The sequence below is a fragment of the Necator americanus genome, chromosome IV, assembly GCF_031761385.1.
Source record: "Necator americanus strain Aroian chromosome IV, whole genome shotgun sequence".
Lineage (NCBI taxonomy): Eukaryota > Metazoa > Nematoda > Chromadorea > Rhabditida > Ancylostomatidae > Necator > Necator americanus.
The window spans coordinates 16974814-16993538 of record NC_087374.1 but is presented as its reverse complement, the minus strand read 5'-3'; the positions used below and the strand labels follow the sequence as shown (position 1 = coordinate 16993538).

The following is an 18725-nucleotide window of genomic DNA, read 5'->3' as shown; positions in this document are numbered from 1 at the left end:
CAACTACGGTGGTTATCGTACTTCCTCGTTTTCTTTGCATACCTCAGTATCCCTCTTTATTGAGCATGAGATTAATACTAGTGCTTAAATCAAGGGTTCGACATCGTTGTGTTCGAAGTGAATGCAGTTAGACTCCTGTTTCCGGGGAACTAAGATTTTTAATAAGAGATTTAAACGAAAGGAAATTGAAATAGTTTGTAACTTTCTGGAGAAATATAGCTTTTTTTTGTAATTTCACTAGTCTCTTTGTCATGACATATCGAGCACCCATCTTCACCTATCTTGCACCTAACACCTACCTTTTATCTCGAAACCAGAACCTAAGCGGAATAAGTATGCATATTTCTCCTTTGATTCATTTTAACTCTACTTCAGCCCTTCTCATCTCTGAAAAGTGTTCACTACTTGCAGTCATCCCGAAATTCCTATTTCCTTTCTATGAACTAGTCTTTTTCTATTTCTTTCCTTCTGTTCGCTACAGTATTTTTGTATGTAGATCTAGAAAGTCTTTCAGTACAGCGTGAAAATTTAACAAAGAAGGTGATAGGAGAAAATAAAGAAAAATTTGACAAGGAAGTCCTTCACCTTGTCCTGCGCTTTGGTTTTCCTCCGTTCTTCCCAGTTTCTATCTCCATCAAACTCCTGTTTTCTAGATATGCAGCAACGAATACGACGAAAATGACCGCTCGAAACACTCCTTAATGAAACCTCTCGGAGCGAGTGAAGAGCTGGTTGACGATCGTTTTTCGCCACCTCTCATAATTTCCTCTTCCTTAAGTAATTTCCTCAGGAAGAATCAAGAGGAAGTCGCGATCACAGGGCCGGTTTGTGAAGACTACGTACGGAGTTTCGCACTGCGCCTTTCTTCTCGCAGCATACCAGTTCCCGTATGTTTATAATTGCCGCATCCGTAAGTTGTATTGTTACCGCAGACGTATTATACGGACGAGTAACACATATTCGGGATCGTCGTGTGCAGATTTACGCGGATCTGCCTGAGATGGCGAAGGACGGCGATTCACCACCCGAACATCAATGGAACTCCTGCATAGACCGTCGGGAGTACCCCAGTTTTCGTTTGCGGTCGAACAGTGGCTGTTGTGCAGTTATTGTATGTTTGGGGTAGAAAGTGTTTCAATCAACATCCATGTTACTTCACATGTTTTCAGGTGAACAGCAACGTTTCATTAATTTTCTAACCACTCTACACTTTGAATTTCCGACAATACTGCCTAGAAATACGATGAAAACGGCTACATGTGGATTGGAAAAGCCGTCTTTAAGGATATAGGATTTAAGGATAAAAACTGGGCGAAATCACACATATATCACTCATAAGACGGGTTAAATGGACGATATTCTGCATGGAATCCTTCAATGAACACTGTAATGTCAGCTGGTTTTTCATTCGTGCTTTGCTGGCTTCCCCACTGATCCACCAATGAACTATTCTTTTATTTTCTCGTTTCTTTTTCTCCCTTACTTTAAACAAAGAGAATTGATTGCTTCCTTTCCTTTTATACATTCTCCATGATCAATTCGGAAGTTTGCAGAACTTTGGCAGTTTTTTCCTAATTTGGAAATGCCGAAAAAAAGAGATAGTAGAGGTAAAAATTGAGTTAGTTGGCTGAAAGCAACCCTTTTTAAGGTGCCTTCGTCACTTCAAAGAAGATCCCTCTTAAATCTTTCCGACTTCTACGTTTATGGAAATCTTGGGTGCGATTGAGTGAGAATCATCTTTAGAAGCTTGTTTATGAGAATCTTTTCTTTTTTTTAAATTTTTCTTCTTCTTTGAACTTTTTTTCTTTAATTTAATTATCAACTATTTTCTTGGGAATATGAAACAACATAGATCTGAATGCCCTGAAAGTGTTTTCTACAATCATATTTTTGCAAGAATTATTTCTACAAATCCACCTTTTTCTGCTTTCTTGTACAATTCTAGAGCAATTCCTTCAAGGGGGCTTTTGGCTCCGCCCTGGAAAAAAGTCAGCGCCATTGTGGTCGTTTGTGGTTTTGTGTATGTGCCCTCCTCCCACAACGCATCATCGATGGACGATTGCCAGCTAGTTCTGTGCTACACACCCGACAATAGTTCTTGTCCTAATGAGATTTGCATAATTCTCCGCCGCCGTCGTCGCCGCTGCTGTTCAGCCGCCGTGCCCCACCTCTTCTCCGCTTTTTATCCGCGACCCACCCGCTCCCGGGGCGAGTGCGATTACGCGTGCCTTACGATTCGCTTATCTTTTTCTACGGTGAACCTTTTCACACTTCGTCGAATTTCACCAGTTTCTTATGCGATAACCAGTTAGGCACGTCGCGTCTGCCGTGACTCGTCACGTCCACGCATTTCATCGGCGATGATTTGACTCATTCTTCGTAGTATAAAAGGAGGAGTCATTCCATTCAAAGGGGATTTACTCGATTACCGGCGGAAATGTGAAGGCTCACCCTGCACTATTCACACTATTTATTACTTGACATGCTGGTTACAGTAATGCACGCAATCTCGTTCATTTTTCAAACGTTCTGTGAAGAAGCAAAAATGTCAACGCTGTTGTTTCGTTTCGGTGACCACACATGCCCTACTCTCGCCATTTCTTTGAAAAACTCGAAAGAAATCAGTTTTAAAACATAAAACTTCTTGCACGTCGCTGTTTTATTTGAAAACCTGCATTTCTTTTGCACCAACCTAATATAATGTGATTTAATCAGTGCCTTGGTAAAATTATGCGAAAAATATAGATCATTTGAGTTTCAACGGGTTCGTTTTAAAATACATAAAATCCATTCAGTAAAATATAATAGCACTAACTGTAAGAAAATCTGTAGAAGATACATAAGACTATTGCTGATAAGATTTAGAATTTTGCAACTGACTGCGACTTTCTACTTTCCACTTTTTGAAGGCTTTTCTCAGAAGAAAAAACCTCAGTTTATGAAAATATTGTAAATTAGAACTAAAAGATTCTTAACGACTTTTTTGTCGATGTAAAAACGGATGTAATGATGAGATTTATTTTTATATTAATGTTAGAATCATGAACCCTATGATTTCCAGCTTTTCAGTGCTCCTCTTGATGCTTTTCCTTCGCTCTGACCACCCACGTTCACCTGCGTGTGTTCGGCTGCGAAATTCGTGGGAAAAATCTGTGCTCCTCCAATTCTCTATTAGTTTTGCCGGAAATCTACCACAGAACGTGGACATCCGGCAGAACCCCGGCTTCACTAGTAAGGAACCTAACTTTCATCACCAACGTTTCAGTAACTGCATCTTTTCAAATTTCCATCTTTTCACTTTCTAATGAAATATTACGACAGGAAATATTCGATAGCTTGTCTTGATTAGGTTTGAAGCACCTCTTCGGTTTGATGTTGGATCTACTCTCTGACTAGAAGTACTCGCAGCAAGTTTCAACTTTTCTGGACCTCTCTTTTTGAACCTCTGAGAAAAAACTCAGTGGTTCTTACATTTGCTTTATTTTGAGTTTCTTTTCACCTTTCCTACTTCTTTAAACTGCTTTATCTCCAAATCTCTAAATACATTCCACTAAAACCCACTTCTTCTTTTGAACTTTTCTTCGTTTTCTATTTCTCTGAAGATTCTTTCGAGTTCATTTATAATTTCAGTGTTCTTCTGTTGTTCTTTAGACTTTTTTCTACTATTGTTCGACTTTATTCTTTTCAATTTTCTAAAACTTTTCCTTACATAATTTCTCCAGTTTTTGTTGCTCAAAGTTTCTACCAACGGAGATTTCGCCGTCATTTCCCTAACCCGTGATTTTTTAAAATTTCTCTGTGCACTTTCTTCAATAAAAAAGTCACTTCATTTCAGAATGAACTAATGGCTACTTTTTTATTACTTTTTCTCATTGCCTACGTACATTCGAAGAGGTTACCCGATATATACTGGAACAGCACGAATCCAATGTGAGTCCAGTCGCTTCTTTCCTAGTCTTATTGATGTCGTCTGATGTCGCTATTGAGATAAGTCGACCATTTATCACAACGTTTGTTGCTTTCCTGATCCTCTTCTAGAGTATTTTTTCCTTCAAAGGCTAAATTTTGTACTTTTCTGACTTTTTTCAATGAACGGTTACCTCAATAAGATTTCCTCAGATTTCCTAAGAGCTCCTAGAGACATGCTCAAAATGCTTGATAGTTACAGATCTAGAGCACGTAGAAGCTCTGTTTGAGCAGAAGAATAGTTTAAAGGCATCACCTCACGAATCTCAGGTGGTGCAGATTTCAGGTGGAGTATTCATATACAGGATGGGAGACTACGGCGGAGAGGGGGGGGGGGGGGTAATTCCGTCCATTTCTTCCTAATTGCCGTAAAAAACGGCCCGGAAGATACGGCGTCATTCGTTTTGGCGCACTATTTTGTACAAGACGTTCGATTGGAGCGCGCCAGCTTTGTGCGGCGCGCATCTTCCGGGCCGTTTTTTACGGCAATTAGGAAGAAATGGACGGAATCACCTCCCTCTCCGTAGTCTCCCATCCCGTATACAAATACTCCACCTGAAATCTGCACCACCTCAGATTCGTGGGGTGATGCCTTTAAAACTAGTACATAGTTAAAAATAAAATAGTCTAAGTAGTGCTAAACGTCTGGTAGTAAATCGCCTTCAGAATCCTCGCAAATAATTGTAAGCATTCAAGTACTGCTGTTTTTCATTGTAGAAAGTTATTTCTTTTTAAAATTGGTTTTGTAAAAGTTAAAAGTTAAAATTTTGTTGGCTCACAGATTCCTAATTTGTCGAAAAACAATATAAACATGGTACTTGTGGTCCAGATAGATTCAAAATAATTTCTAAAATCATTTCTTATTTGATATTTTTTTGCAATTTTGCATATTTTTTTGAGATGATGTTTCATCTTGGAGATTTAAGTAAAAAATTTCCTTTTTGAACAAAAGATTTTTATATGTAAGAAGATTAGTAGTTTTCACTACACTACAATCTAGATTGGACTTGGAATCACCTGGTAAAGATTTTGGCTCGTACATTCTTTCATACGTGAAAAAAAAACGTATAGAAAAGAAAAAAGAAGATAGGGTAGCGGATAAATCCGATACCCTGTCTTCTTTTTTCTTCTAGTGTCTGGTTGCAATGCAAGAAAATTTGGGGATAATAGAGAGCATCTACTTTGTCGCTGTTTTCACTCTTCCTCTGTCCCTCATCCTCCTTTGATGGTTGATTTGGCGTTTGCGACGAGAACGCTGTCCTATAATTGCATTGTCCTCTGATTTCCCCCTTCTTGTTCTGTGCTTGCCTTGAGTCCTTCAGTTTTTCTATCAAAAACGCTCATGTCAACAATATTGATTTCTACGGTAATATGTGTTTTTGTGTACTTATGCGGAGGAGAGGTTGGCGAGCCGCGCACATATTTATATGCGTGTTTGGTGATGGTGGCAAAATGTGCGTTTAGCGACGCGTTCTGCTCGTACGGAGCAAAAGAGTTAGCTTTTGCCCGATGCAAAACTCGTTTAGTTCGGCGCAAAACCGACAAAATCGCCGTTTCATCGCCGTCTGCTCCCAGTTGGCTTAGCAGCGCGTTAATTTCGTGGATTCGTCCCCAGATCCTGGAGGGGAACTCCGAAAAACGTGAACTGATCTGAGCTGTTCACCACGAGGATCTCTTTCTTTCCATTCTTCCCTTTTTCCCCGCATATTGCTGGAGTGCCCCGACTCGATTCACATCCTAACCATTTACGGTAACTTAAGGTGACCTCGACAACCAGTCTGACACCTGTAACCTCATGCCATCTGCGCCAGGGTCAACTTCAAGACTGTTTTCGGAAGCACATATTTCGCTTGACGCCCGAACAAAGGCACATATAGGCGCCAGTCGGTGATATCCGGCCATAAAGGCGGTAAATCAAAGGTGGACGGGGTGCGACGCGCGGTATCCCGAGCCAAACCGAGCCCGCCCGACTGCCTTGACCACTCTCTGGGTGGGCTGTATATCATACTGGCGCGGTTACCGATACCATCAATATACACTCCATATAAGGGTATATTGAAGTAGGGAACAAGATTGACCGGGATTCCTGTAGTAATAAGGGATTTCCCAAGAGGTTGCACCTGTACGCCTAATTCCTCCGTTAAACACAGAGTTCAGGGCCGCGTCCTGAGAATATCCGTCCTAAAGTCACTAGAAGTTCGCTTTCGAAATTGTCCCTGTTTGAATGGAACGCTGTGAAAAAGAGCTGAACTGACAAGTCGCCTGAAAATTGGCAATTAGTGCTTGCCTTGTGATGTCCATTCCTACATATTTTGGGTTCGAATCGACTTTTTCGAGGGAAGCAAGCTGGAAAAAGAAGAGCGGGTGCCCAATTGATAGTCAATTTTTTTTACCTTTTTTCTACGAAATTTCTTCCAGAATACTTGTAAATACAAGTTTCACTTCGAAGGTACCAACATGTTCCATTGGAGTTCCGTGAGCATAAATCCATGTTTCCATGAATTTCCAATGTTCGGAGAAAAAATCCCCTCTTCCTAACATCCAAGCACGTGTTTCTTCCTCGCTTATGTCCACTTCAAACCAAAAATATCATCAATGACAGTGCGTTTGCTCGAATGTTTGTGCGGTGGGCTGACATCGCTACGCGCTACGATCGCACCCTTCTTTTTTCTAGCACAATGAAATGACAACACCACGAAATCGAGAGCACATCGACTGACATGGGGGCACTTGAGAGAACGATATCGTGTGCCACAATCGGGCCACAGATGCTCTTGGTGCGATTCGTGTAACAGCGATGAGGGGAGAGGGATGATCCTTAGCCGATCAGCCGATGTAGCCACCTAATTAATTCCGTCTGTGGAACATATGTGTTTGTTTGACGTGAAGATTGCTAGCGAACACCACATCCATATTCCGAAGCGCTTAGGATGTCGCTAACACTCCGGAATTATGCGTAGGGATCAGCAGATTATTAATATTCAAGCAATTAAGACATGAGGGTCGTCATATTGGGTCACGACGACACCCCATCGCCTGGAAAGGAGATGCCCTGTTTGCTATAATTTATGAAAAATTCGAAAGTAAAGGAAGAGCGCAAAACTTAGGAGAGGTTCAGAATTTCTTAACACGTTAGTTCGATTAGCTACCATTAACGATTTTTTCTCGCAAACGTCAACAACTCCGAGAAGGGCATCTCAAGAAGTTACGCAGGAATATGAAGAGGATAATGTATGTGGTTTATGATTAGGAATTTCTTTTATTTTTCCAAAAAAAACCCTAGTCAAATTATTTGACCTGATAAGACCTTACCCACAAAACGTACTGCTGGCCAGACTTTTGGCACAATAAACATAAAACTGCTGCGTAGTTATAAATAAATTTCAGCAATATTTTTAAAAAATTATTGAGTTTCTTTTACAGCTAAGATTTAATCAGACTCTTGGTTTCAACACGAAGTTTGAAAATATCTATTATCTCGGCAGAGTTCTTTTTTTTTCTGTATCCATCGTTTCTGGACAGAGGAACTGAAACCAAATAAAACTAAAAAAGGTCTACTGAAGCTAGAAATTGTATTAATTACTCCCGTATAATTAATTCCTGTCATAAGATAGAATTTTATTGAAATTTACTGCGAAAAGTACTGGGAGAATAGTGTGCTCAACTAAAAACAACGCTATAGTACCGGTTCCCAGCGCCAGAAGCTCATGCACGACTTTTTTCCGCCAAGACCTCGTCGAGACCTCCTAAGTGGAACTTCTATCTCGTCGCTGGAACATCCTATGCACGGCACAAATACTCTACACAACGGGAGCACACCGGCAGAACGTCTTCTTCTAGTGTGAACAAATAATCCAAACCGGTTTTACAGCGCTTACAATCTGCATTTGGCAGATTTTTGCAGCTGTGAAGCTTCTAGTTGTTTGCCGTTCATACGTATATAGTTATAGGGATGTGCTTTTGATTAACGAATCCTTCCCGAAAGAGCTCTAACTTTTCAGATTCGATGTGAGCAATACTGATCATGTGATGCCGGTGAACATCGGTGATCGCGTATCACTACTGTGTCCTAGACCCGGCGATGATTACGAATATTCGAATATTTATGCGGTGAGTGCAGTCGTTGCTTTTGGATTTTTTTTTGGTATCTTCATCCTCCGTTCAACCCTCCACTGGCTTTTGCTTTGTTGTTTTATACCAGTTCTTGTTCGGAAATCTTCTTCTATCGCTCATAACTCAGCAATTTTCATTTCTCTGCAGCAATTTCCTCGATCATGGCCTAGTATTTGTTGACCTTGTCCACGATCTATGCGCCAGTGACGATTTTTCTCATACATTGGTCACCTTAGGGAGAGAGTTCCCAATTTTTCGAGCTATTTCTCTTTCAAACTCCCTTTCTGAAATCAGGCCCTCAAATCCTTGTTAAAGCTCCCGAGAACCATCTGCTTCCTTCCCGTCTCCGAATTTTCAACAACGACAACCGTAACTGAAATCCAGCCTTCTTTAACTGCACCACTGAAATCCGGATATTTTGAATAGTACTGATGAAGTTTGGATTTCCATTGGACATTGACTCAGAACTAGCTTACAAGTACAAGAAATCCGTGCTTTTTTCAAGCGTGGCCACTGAAATAAGTGTTTTTTTTTGCTTAGGTTCAGCTGGTTGTGTTGTTGACTAATACAGCGAATTACTTTGCTACCTTCGCCGTCCCTTCATCCAGCGATCATAACTAACCTCATTTATCACCTCTCAAGGTTATACAATCGCTCAGCTCAGCTCAGCATATACCGTCTTGCGCAATAGTATTTGCTCATCTGTTTTCGTTATCAAATCCCGCATACAAATCCGTGACGTTTTGTCGACCATCGTGGTCTTATCGACTCACAAAGACCCATTAAACTAGATGCTGGGGATAGTTGAGAATTCGCTAGGAATCGTGGCTTGAATCTTATTGAAGGTTCTAGGTCTTACGAAAGATGTCGGTGGTATCAGTCTTTATGCTGGTGAAGAATAACTAGTACAAATCATAGAGTATCAACGTATCCGTTCAATTCCTGGGTCAAATTTTTTGAAAATGGTCACTCGGAGATCGGTGAAGTGAAAGGCCTCCTATAGTTCGCCCCCCAATTTTTGTTTTCGTTCCCGGATTTAAGGATGAACACCTTAACTACAGCTGTGTATAAATAGGAACATGTATTTAACTCCCCTTCAAGAACGCTTATGTTTTTCGCTCGGCCACTTGATGTACATGGCCATTTTTTTTGTGAAGTCTAACTTCTTCCGAATTTCTTCTTGCTCTTTTAAAATCTCCCGTCAAAACAGAATCGAAAAGAACACGAATGTAATCGAAAAGTTTCTGATATTTGGTTTCTTCACATTACAAACGCGCATTCTTCTGTTCGTTTCAGCTAAAGAAATGGCGCCGAACGTCGTTCGTTCTTCGCACCTCTGTACGAACTGACACGATTGCGCGCCACAAACCGATATCACTTCTCTATCACTTTGCTCTTCCCACCTTCACCGAAGAACTCGTCCGTCGTTGTTTTTCTTGTCCTCCTTTTGCAGTGCATGAATCTAATCTCGCTGCAAATGCACGTCGAACGTACATGTCCTTCATTAATCGCGTATATTCAGCGTCCGCAAATGCAGAAATGAAGTTGATTTACGTTCATGACCTCATATAGCGATGATAGACAGCAGCTTTCAGCCTGGCTACGGAGCTCCCGCTTAATGGAGGTTCACAGTCTGGTTTCTCGCTACAATTATTTGCTCAATTTTGACGACGACAAAACATAGAGGATCGTCTGACAGTTTGAACGCGTTGTAGCTGTGAAATGAATGATCTCGTTCCCTCTGCGTACCGTAACTACCTCAATTATGTACGCATCCGAATTACCCACACAATGTGTGTATTCCCAAAGTTTACGACTCCTCCTACGAACATCGTAGGAGAAGCATTGCCACTTTCGCTAATACTCGAACAAGACGGACTTTGCAGTGCATCAAAGCGTATATTCTTGAGTCATCCTCTACCCTCCGATCCGTATATCAATGGCGTAGAGTGTAAAAAAAAATATTGAAAATTTACAGAGAACTACATTTTAAAATTTAGCTTCGTTTTCTGATTCTGGATTCTCGGTTCCGAATTAGGAGTTAAAGAAATTTCCGTTAAAGAAAGTTAAAGAAAAAGAAAAAGAAGAATTTTCGGTTGTGAATGGTGTCAAATAAGATTTTTAGATGTTTTTCCATTAGTTTTTTCATATCTTCTCTTTAAACTACAGTAGGAAAAAATTCTTGACATCAAAATTTGGAGCAGTAGAATTGAGAAGGAAAAATTACTGTTTTTCCTATTTTCTGAACAGAGTGTTTCTGACTTTTCTTCGGCTGCTAACAACGGGGGTAACAACGAGAAGTGAAGAGAAATCGCCTACAAATGCAAAGGACTGCTGTTTTAAGTATCTAATTATGAAACAGTTTTAAAATGAGAGGTAAAAGAACGCAAAACATTCAGGGAATTGGAAAGTTATTACAGAAAGGATCACTTGCCTTTTTTTTGCTCTTGCAGAATCGTAGTAAGAAATCAAAGGATGGTTCGGCTAGTACTGCGAAACTAATTGAAACACCTTCCTTAGTCTGAAAGATTTAAAATCAGCCGAAAAAAAGTTTTAATAAACATAAAATATACATAGAAATACTTTGAAACTTCGTTTTCTGCTCCAATTATATTTGTATATGGATTTTCATCTTTTTTTCGTTCTGTTTTTTTTTTGAGGATAAGTTGATTAGGGGTAGTATGATTTAATGATACAATTTAGAATAATATGTGGAAATAATATGTGTACATATTTGTACTGATGACCATAAGATGACAGATCTTTCCTCTCTTACCTCGTTGATGACTCGGTACATATTTGAACAAACGTCACGCCGCTGTGTCTGTTTCGCCACATTGCACTATGACAACAGAATTGGTCAGTTTGCCGCATGGGCATTTCTTTTTTGAGGGGCGTGTGCTTCAAAACAACTGCAGAGCGCGCTTTTTTCTTCTTTCGGAAATTGCTGGCGCATCCAAAATGTCTTTTTTTTCACCGTGTGTGCTTTTGTTTCAGTCGCTGAATCTGTTAAAAGAAGCGTGTATTATTGCCTGCAATTCAGGTCATTGTCAGTTCAAAACCTTTTCAACGAGTCCTTCATTGCAGTGATTCATTCTAGTGCTTTCAAAAAGATAGTGAGAAAAAGGGGAATGGTGGAAAGAATGTGGAGAAGTGATGAGTCGGTCATACTTTTTCCCGTCTTCAATCAGGTGCGCTGCTTGATGGTGCAAAATGTTTGGAACGAGTGTTTTCTCTCTTAAAACTGCTGCGGTTAACAGCATGGTATGCAAGAGAACGGTTGTAGATTTTTTTAATTATAGGGGAAAGTGCATAGAATGTCATTTTTATTAGGACTGCAGAAGCATTCTAGACTCCTTGTTACCTTTTTTTCTCATTTTTATTCAAGACAAACTTCCTAAAAGTTTTCTGAAAAAGGTATTCTAGCAGATAGAGAGGAAGGATAGGGAGCTAATTGACACACAATTCCTAACGCGTTCCCTATTCCTTGCCTCATCTGTTCCTCTCCAGACCCGCTCCAAAAACCAAATACTCAGCTCGCCGCCAAACAAGACGATCATCTTACAAAGCAGTTGTCGTCGGAGTCGATGAATTGGGCGAAACCAGTTGTATTTGATCATCGAGTGGAAGAAGACACCAATGAGTGCCGGTTGTTTTTGTGAGGTCTTCATCAAGAGCCCCACTCATCCGCGCTCAGCTACCGGTCACTGTTGCTAAACAAACAGAATCGACGAGAACTACGTGCTCGTACTCGTACGTGTACGTACGTACCTTGTGTGATTGCAGACAAATCCATAAAGCAAACTGAGACCTAGTTCAGAGACGCGATATATCGAGCGCTCTAATGGCCATCGCTATTATGCGCCTGGGATTAGGCGTGTTTCGGCAGTTTGCAAGATATTTTCGCGCAAAATTGTGCAAATATTTCTGTGACGGTGAAGTTGACAGCCGGATAAATATATGCGCTCAGTTCGAGGGGAATGGAAGTAAACCAAAAGTCAAAGAATTTAAAGGGAACAAAAACGTGGAGGCTTCACCACTGTGTTTCTTCCTGAGGAGTAGAATTACAGATAAGTTTTGGTGCAGATCAAAGGCAGCGCACCACGAAAGTGACGTAGAGAGGAAACTTGATGGATAACAAAGCGTTCTCGATGTAGACCACGAGCGTGAGCGTGGCCTGCTCAACTTCCCCTAAACGTCCTGAAAAACGCCGTGGGAAACTTTTTCCTTACTGGAAGGTAACCTAAAACGCGCCACCCTTGTGCACGCATGCACGAGCGAGCGCTCGAGCATCAATGAGGTCTCTTCAGCAGCATATTCATGTATAACCAATGAAGAGGCTGCTGAGGGAACCGGAACGTGTAGAAAGGTGGCGCGTTCTAACATAGCTTTCAGGAACAAACGCCGTTACCACACCATTTTTTAGAACGACTTGGGGTGAGATTGGGCGGAACCACGATCATATTCGTAACACCACAAACTCCGTGTTTTCCATCGGGTTTAAGCACTACACCGATTTTGCGATACATTCCGTTTGAGAAATAACCAGCAGACCAATGTACGGGCCCAGCCACACTCACGATACCGCATGCAGAGGTCGTGGCGCAACACTGCGCGGTTCCTTTTGTTTGCGAGAAGTTATTTTTGAGAGCGGATATGTATATCAAAGAAAAATGACAGGATTACCTACGTTTTCTATCAATGCTGTGACTTTTTTATGATCGAAAAGAAATGCAACCATTACGAACAAATACTGCTGAGGTCCTATTGTTCTGATTTTGACTATGTATCTGGGCAAAATGCTGGTCGTTTCTTGATGTTGCTACCGCTCTCCTTGAACGCTACTTTTTCCATCTGTGTTCAAGGATGGAGCGTCTATTTAATTCTTTTTGGGATTAATTTGCAAAAAAAAATCCCTCCCACACAGTTTTAGCAGCTTGAATGAGCGGTTGTTTTTTTTTTCATTATTTCTGACTTTAAACAAATAAAATTGCAACTGACTTTACTATTCTGGCCTATATTCATACCTACTGATAGTATTGCCAGGACTCGCTGATCGAGACTACCGAGAAGAATCGTTTTGTTTTGGCATTCCATAAGTGTAACGACACGACACTAATGGCCCGCTCCATGTTATGTTACATAACCAGATCGGCGAATAATGCGATTGTGCCCAGTGGACTGCGTGCTGACCCCAACGGATGCCATCTTGATCGCGTCTTGATTAGGTGTCTAGGTTCATCTCCTTAAATGAACAAATTCCTCTGATCATCAAACCCAAGGGATTTGGTCAGGGGAGCAGCTAGTCTTAGTATGAGTAAGATACACTAGGAAGACAGTAGGTTCTTACCTCTCATTTTTATTTCGATTCTTATTATTTTGCTTTTACCTAGCTAGTTAGCTAGTTCTCGTATAGTCGAGCTAGCTCGACTATACGAGAACTGTTCCCCATCAGAGAAAGAAGAACAGGGATCACGAGAGCGTAGCAAAATCAAGCAAGAGGAGCGAATTCAGTATGGAGTGAACTATAACAGTGAAGAAAGTAGAGGAGAACTATTCTCGTGCGCTCTTCTGTCCACTAAAGCGTCAGTACCATCCAACATTCTACTTAGAGTGAAAGTGAAACGTAATTTCTTGGTCAATAAGACGATTTTTCTCGCTTACCACACTGCAATGTATCGCATTCGCCGTCTGGAATGTCGTAGGTAGCAAACATAATGACTCAAATTGGGATCTATGCTGTCCAATCTACGTTACACCAGTGTAATCAAGCCACAAAAACTGAGTGTAAACTCCATGTGCGATTTTCGATAAACCTCGGCATGTTGATGTTTCAATGATAGTTTTCTTTAGTAGAGCCATACACGAGGTTGTTATAATCCTTTATTCGTGGCTAACGTTTCGGCAATATCGCCTTCTTCAGAGCCTGAAAGGCTGAAATCGAATGTGATTAATCCGGTCAAACGCCTTATCCGCCCAACAAAGAAAGTTCTACGTTTACTGTTGGGCCTCATAGCTACCAGTAGAAGAGAACATCGTACCTTAGGATCAGCTGACTATCCTGCCACTGCTAGATACCTGTTGTGAGGTGATTAGCGCAATCAAATATCAGTCTTAAATATGCGAGTTTCCGCGTAATGCAGAGGCATTCCTTCTTGCGATTCATCTTTGGGGCCTTGAAGTGGATCCAAAAAGCCTCCAGAGCCTTTCGCGAAAAAAAAAAATGTAAACTTTGTAAACCCAAAATGTAAACTGAGTGTAAAGTGTAAAAATTTTTCATACGATTTGCAGAAATTTCTAGAAGTTTTTTCGATCATTAATGTAAATAATGAGCATTAGTGTTGCCAATACAAAAACCGTGTAAAGTGCTTTCTCTGCATAACCTCTTAGAGCGTGCGTGGACATGCCTCTAACAGCGATGACAGAACTTTCTTTTAATGCAACACGTCTTTGCACTTTCTATGGACGAGTTTCCGGCGGCGTGTCGACAAGTCGCCAGCGTGTAACAACGTGTGTCGAAAAATCGCTTCGCATTGAATCAGTGCGTGGCTGACCGAGCAGATGGCGACGACGAATGCAGTGCATGCCCTCGTCGGATTCAATTACACGCTAACGAACCGACAACGACTACACGAACAGATTCGTACTCGGGTTATGAGAGATGGTCGTAGTCGCTGTTGATTCGCGCATTTCTGCGGATTTGTTGGTAGAATTAGACGTGAAGTGGACAGCGCGACCGAATGTGCCGTAATCTACTAGCTCTAGCAGAAGTCCTGTCATTAAACTGGTTATATAGCTGTGGAAAAGGTGATCAGGGTAGAGTGAGAATATATTGTGCCTCAGAGGTTGTTAGGTGGGACTTCTAATCTACTTTCCGGCTTGACTTTTGGACACATACGTATGTCTTCCTCAGAGACCTTAAAATGTTCATCTATTTGCAAATTGGACCACCAAATATCTCTACTTGGCTACTCTGTTAAAGTTAGCTGAAGTTAATTAAAATATTTCCAAATAGAAAAAGCAAATAGTTCATTCCCAAATAAGCAAGCGTAGCCAACCAGTTCAACCGCTTTATAGTAGAGATTATCCGCAGCAACGTTGACACTCACTGTGGTTGTATGAGTATCACCTGCACCCTTGATGGTGATTTTGTGATCAGCTTAGGTTCAATGATACGAATGTGAAGAGATCATTGGTGGTCCTGCGGCACTCTTCGGTTGTTCATGCTTAGATTTCTACTGGATATCCAGAATGCTCCCAAAGATTTCCTCGCTGTGACCTAAGTCGCATGTGTCAGCAAGTATCGTATCGTCATGTGCAACACTTCTACCTTTGTACTTCTACGCATAAGCTTCGGAGCTTGTGTTCACCCGAGTAGCCGCTGCGCATCAGCGAAAGAATATGAGTTGCAAAGCTCAACATCCTGGAAAGAATGAGCCCTGGCGGACAATATGGGACAATATTAATATGGGTGCAAATGCAAACCCAACAATATCTCTCAGTTTTTTCTTTTCGAGGAGAACTTTTTTCACGGAGTTCTAGTAGATTGTTGAAAGATCTGTCGAAAATTAAGGATTCATGTCGTACTGATTTTTAAAGAGCTATACACGAGTTTGTTAAATAATTTTATTGGCTTAGATTTCGGTAGAATCGCCTTCTTCAGAGCCTGAAATAGGCGATTCAATTCACAATTTGAACAGCTAAAATTCTTCACAGTAAACAGATAAACTCTATGAATACTTCTTTAACCACCAATCTAACGACTACACTGAATCCTCAGGTTGGTTCGAGACGCCTAGCACGGGCCGCTGAGTGATCGACCACGAGAAAGGAATCATTCGAAAGTCTCATTCGGATCAGAAGAGCCATTCGAGATATGATGCGAGTTCCCGCATTATCGAGAGACATTCGAACTTACGGTTCATTTTAGTGGTTCCACATACGCAATTTACCTCAAGCTCGCCTTTTTGTGCTGGAATTCCCTTATGTCGATAGAGAAATTTTGCACTTCTTTCGTGCTTCACCTAGCTATCGCTCCGACTGGACGCTAAGATTATCCGCCTAGTCTATGTACAGTAGTTTTCCTTCACCTTGGAAACGCTTGGTCAACCGAGCAGAAAAAAAGAGCAATCAGTTAACGTGGAGTAACTTTCTTCTCCGTTTTTGCCCAGTTCAGCTATCTCTCTTTTTCTAATCTGCAAGAAGACTTCTATGCGCTCGTGCAACCAACTTTTTGTGGAAGCAGTAAAACACTTACATATGGACTGCGATGCGTGAAGGGCAATATAGTAGAGATGAGTGAGGCACACATGTACTAGTCGAGTACAGATGAACTTTCGTACAACAACTGAAATGTTCGTTCCTTAAATGACATCCTCATGATTGTAAAGTCATCATTGAAGTTGCTTTTCTGGTTACGCAGTTTGCATGATATGTGGTTTGTATGCTTGAGCACTAACCTGAACATAACGTAAACATACCTGAAGATTCTGAATGGTAGCAGAAAAGGTTATTGATTTCCGCGCACTTCTGATATTTTCTCATGTCCGGAGGAGAATTTGCGTGCAGAATGTTGCTGCAATTGTTCCTTCGTCCATCTTTGTAATCAGCTCACAAAATATCTCTGTTTGAGAAAAGTTAGAATGAGGGAACAAAAGTTTGCAAGTCAACAGCGGTTTTCAAGGGTTACCCACAGTACATTTATCCCACATTTGGGAAGGATTGATCAACGCCAGCCACTTTTTTCAGCATAAAATTTTTTGTAACACGTTGGCGGTATAGGTGACTGGGTAGGTGTAGCGCAGTGGTGAGAGGTTCCGTAGCGTCATGCACTATCGGTGGTTCAACACCGCCCACGACCGAGAAACCCTTCCCTCCTTGCGAAGACGGGAAAGCGCTATCAGATTTGCTCGGGAAGATGGAGGGGCTGACCAGGTACTCACGTTGACTCAAGCAAACGATTTTATGGCACATACTGGACTGACTGACCAAGTCTTCACACTTTTTATTTTTATTTTTATTTTAAGCTCTTGACGACTGAGTGGGTAACGTAGTACAGTGGTAAGAAGTTCCGCGAGGTCTGCACGGTCGATGGTTTGACAATGACAATAAAGCTTTTCATGCTTCTGGCCATGACAGATTGAGCCAAATTTTTTGGGACGGTAATGACGCTGACTTGTTGTTTCGGTTGATCCATTCATGCAAATTGTTTTAATGGGAACCTGCAGATATTGGTCATCGTCGAGCACACTTTTTAAAAACCCCACCGCAAAACCAAGATCCTTTGATGTTGAATGGAGTGAGAGGGTGGTTGGATCGAAGTGGTATTCCACTACGTCTCCCTGGTCGGCAGTTCGACACCAGTCAAAATAGGGGTCTTTCATCCTTTCAGACATTGTAAATTGATACTGGATTTGTCTCAGATGAAAAGGATACATTGCCTTTGAATCACCAAAGGACCGTCACCCAGCTGAGATGCGACGTGTGCAGAAATGTTCTGTTTCCGAAAACAAAGCTTCCTAAAAAGAAAAGATTCCTCGTATACGGCCTTGGCCTTGCACTTCTTCTATTCGCTCATTTGCTCAACGTTCACTTTCATTTTTAGGTATCTGAAGAAGAATACACTCACTGCTTTCTCCAGAATCCCCATCTAGTCGGATCATGCCACAACAACACTCAGGAGGTGGGACAGACGCATCATTTCATTCGTTTAACGCAACGTTTCCCTGCAGAATGCTTTTATTCTTTGCTTACTTAGGTAACTATCACAGTTGTGTTCCGGCAATTTACACCAACTCCTGGTGGAATGGAATTCGAGCCTGGAAGGACCTACTACTTCATAAGTGAGCTATTTTCTTTCCTTCAAAGTTGATTTCAATTTCTATTTAAAAGGATGACGACTGAATAATTCCTCATTGAATACTATAAGTGGAAGAATTAGATGGAGTTTGTATTTGCGACACACTTTTGAGATAAACTTCCGAGTTGAGAGTATCAGCTGTCTAGCGGATAACTAGTTCGAAATTCCGTTCCAAAAAATTGTGACAAAAACTTGAGCTGATCGTTTCCTTCTCGAAAATGAGTATTCATCCAGCTACTTCGGATGGCACTCTATCGGGTATCGATCGTAGAAAGGATGGGCTATGCACTGAACGCCAAATGAAGGTGAAATTCGAGGTAAATTATCGGATTTTATGGAAGTCACAGTCGATAGAGCTTAGTTATCTCTTTGTCAGGTACAATTGCCAAAAAGTGAAGTACAACATCATGGGAATCCGAAATTCGCCGCAAGAACTTCTCAGCAAGTTTGCATTGTCCACCAGAATTGACGTTAGAGGATTCGATTGTTTTAGGAAAGAACAACGAGAGCAAATGGAAACATCCACCCCTATTATGTATATAATTCACGTCGACGGTGAAAATTCTGATGAATTGGATGGTGAGTTGTGAACGCACCGCCTTGCATTATCATATTTTTCACTTCTAAAAATAAAAATAGATGAACAGATACGAATCGCAGCTATCCAGAAGCGGCCTATCATGCCCATTTTCAGATGACGTCGCAACGATTGCGTCCATGTCGTTGCCATTCCTTTTATCGCTACTTCTATTCTACCTCAATTAAGCGATTCAACGTCGTGCCCAGT

General features: G+C 41.2%; 1 protein-coding gene across 2 annotated transcripts; it reads left to right on the top strand.

Moving 5' to 3' along the window:
* Positions 1–889: 889 nt before the first annotated feature.
* RB195_001608 (uncharacterized protein) lies at positions 890–18703 on the top strand (the record flags this gene model as incomplete). 2 transcript variants are annotated; one of them, XM_064198480.1, is made up of 10 exons in its annotated part: positions 890–1055; positions 3176–3231; positions 3836–3930; positions 7968–8076; positions 17684–17761; positions 17837–17921; positions 18173–18255; positions 18315–18379; positions 18432–18517; positions 18633–18703. In XM_064198480.1, the coding sequence occupies 10 exons, from the start codon at positions 890–892 to the stop codon at positions 18701–18703; spliced, it is 894 nt and encodes a 297-aa protein (XP_064054360.1). The 2 variants fall into 2 exon arrangements, with proteins under 2 accessions (XP_064054360.1, XP_064054361.1); XM_064198479.1 differs by lacking the exons at positions 890–1055; positions 3176–3231 and having other exon boundaries at positions 3845–3930.
* Between the last annotated feature and the right edge of the window lie 22 nt (positions 18704–18725).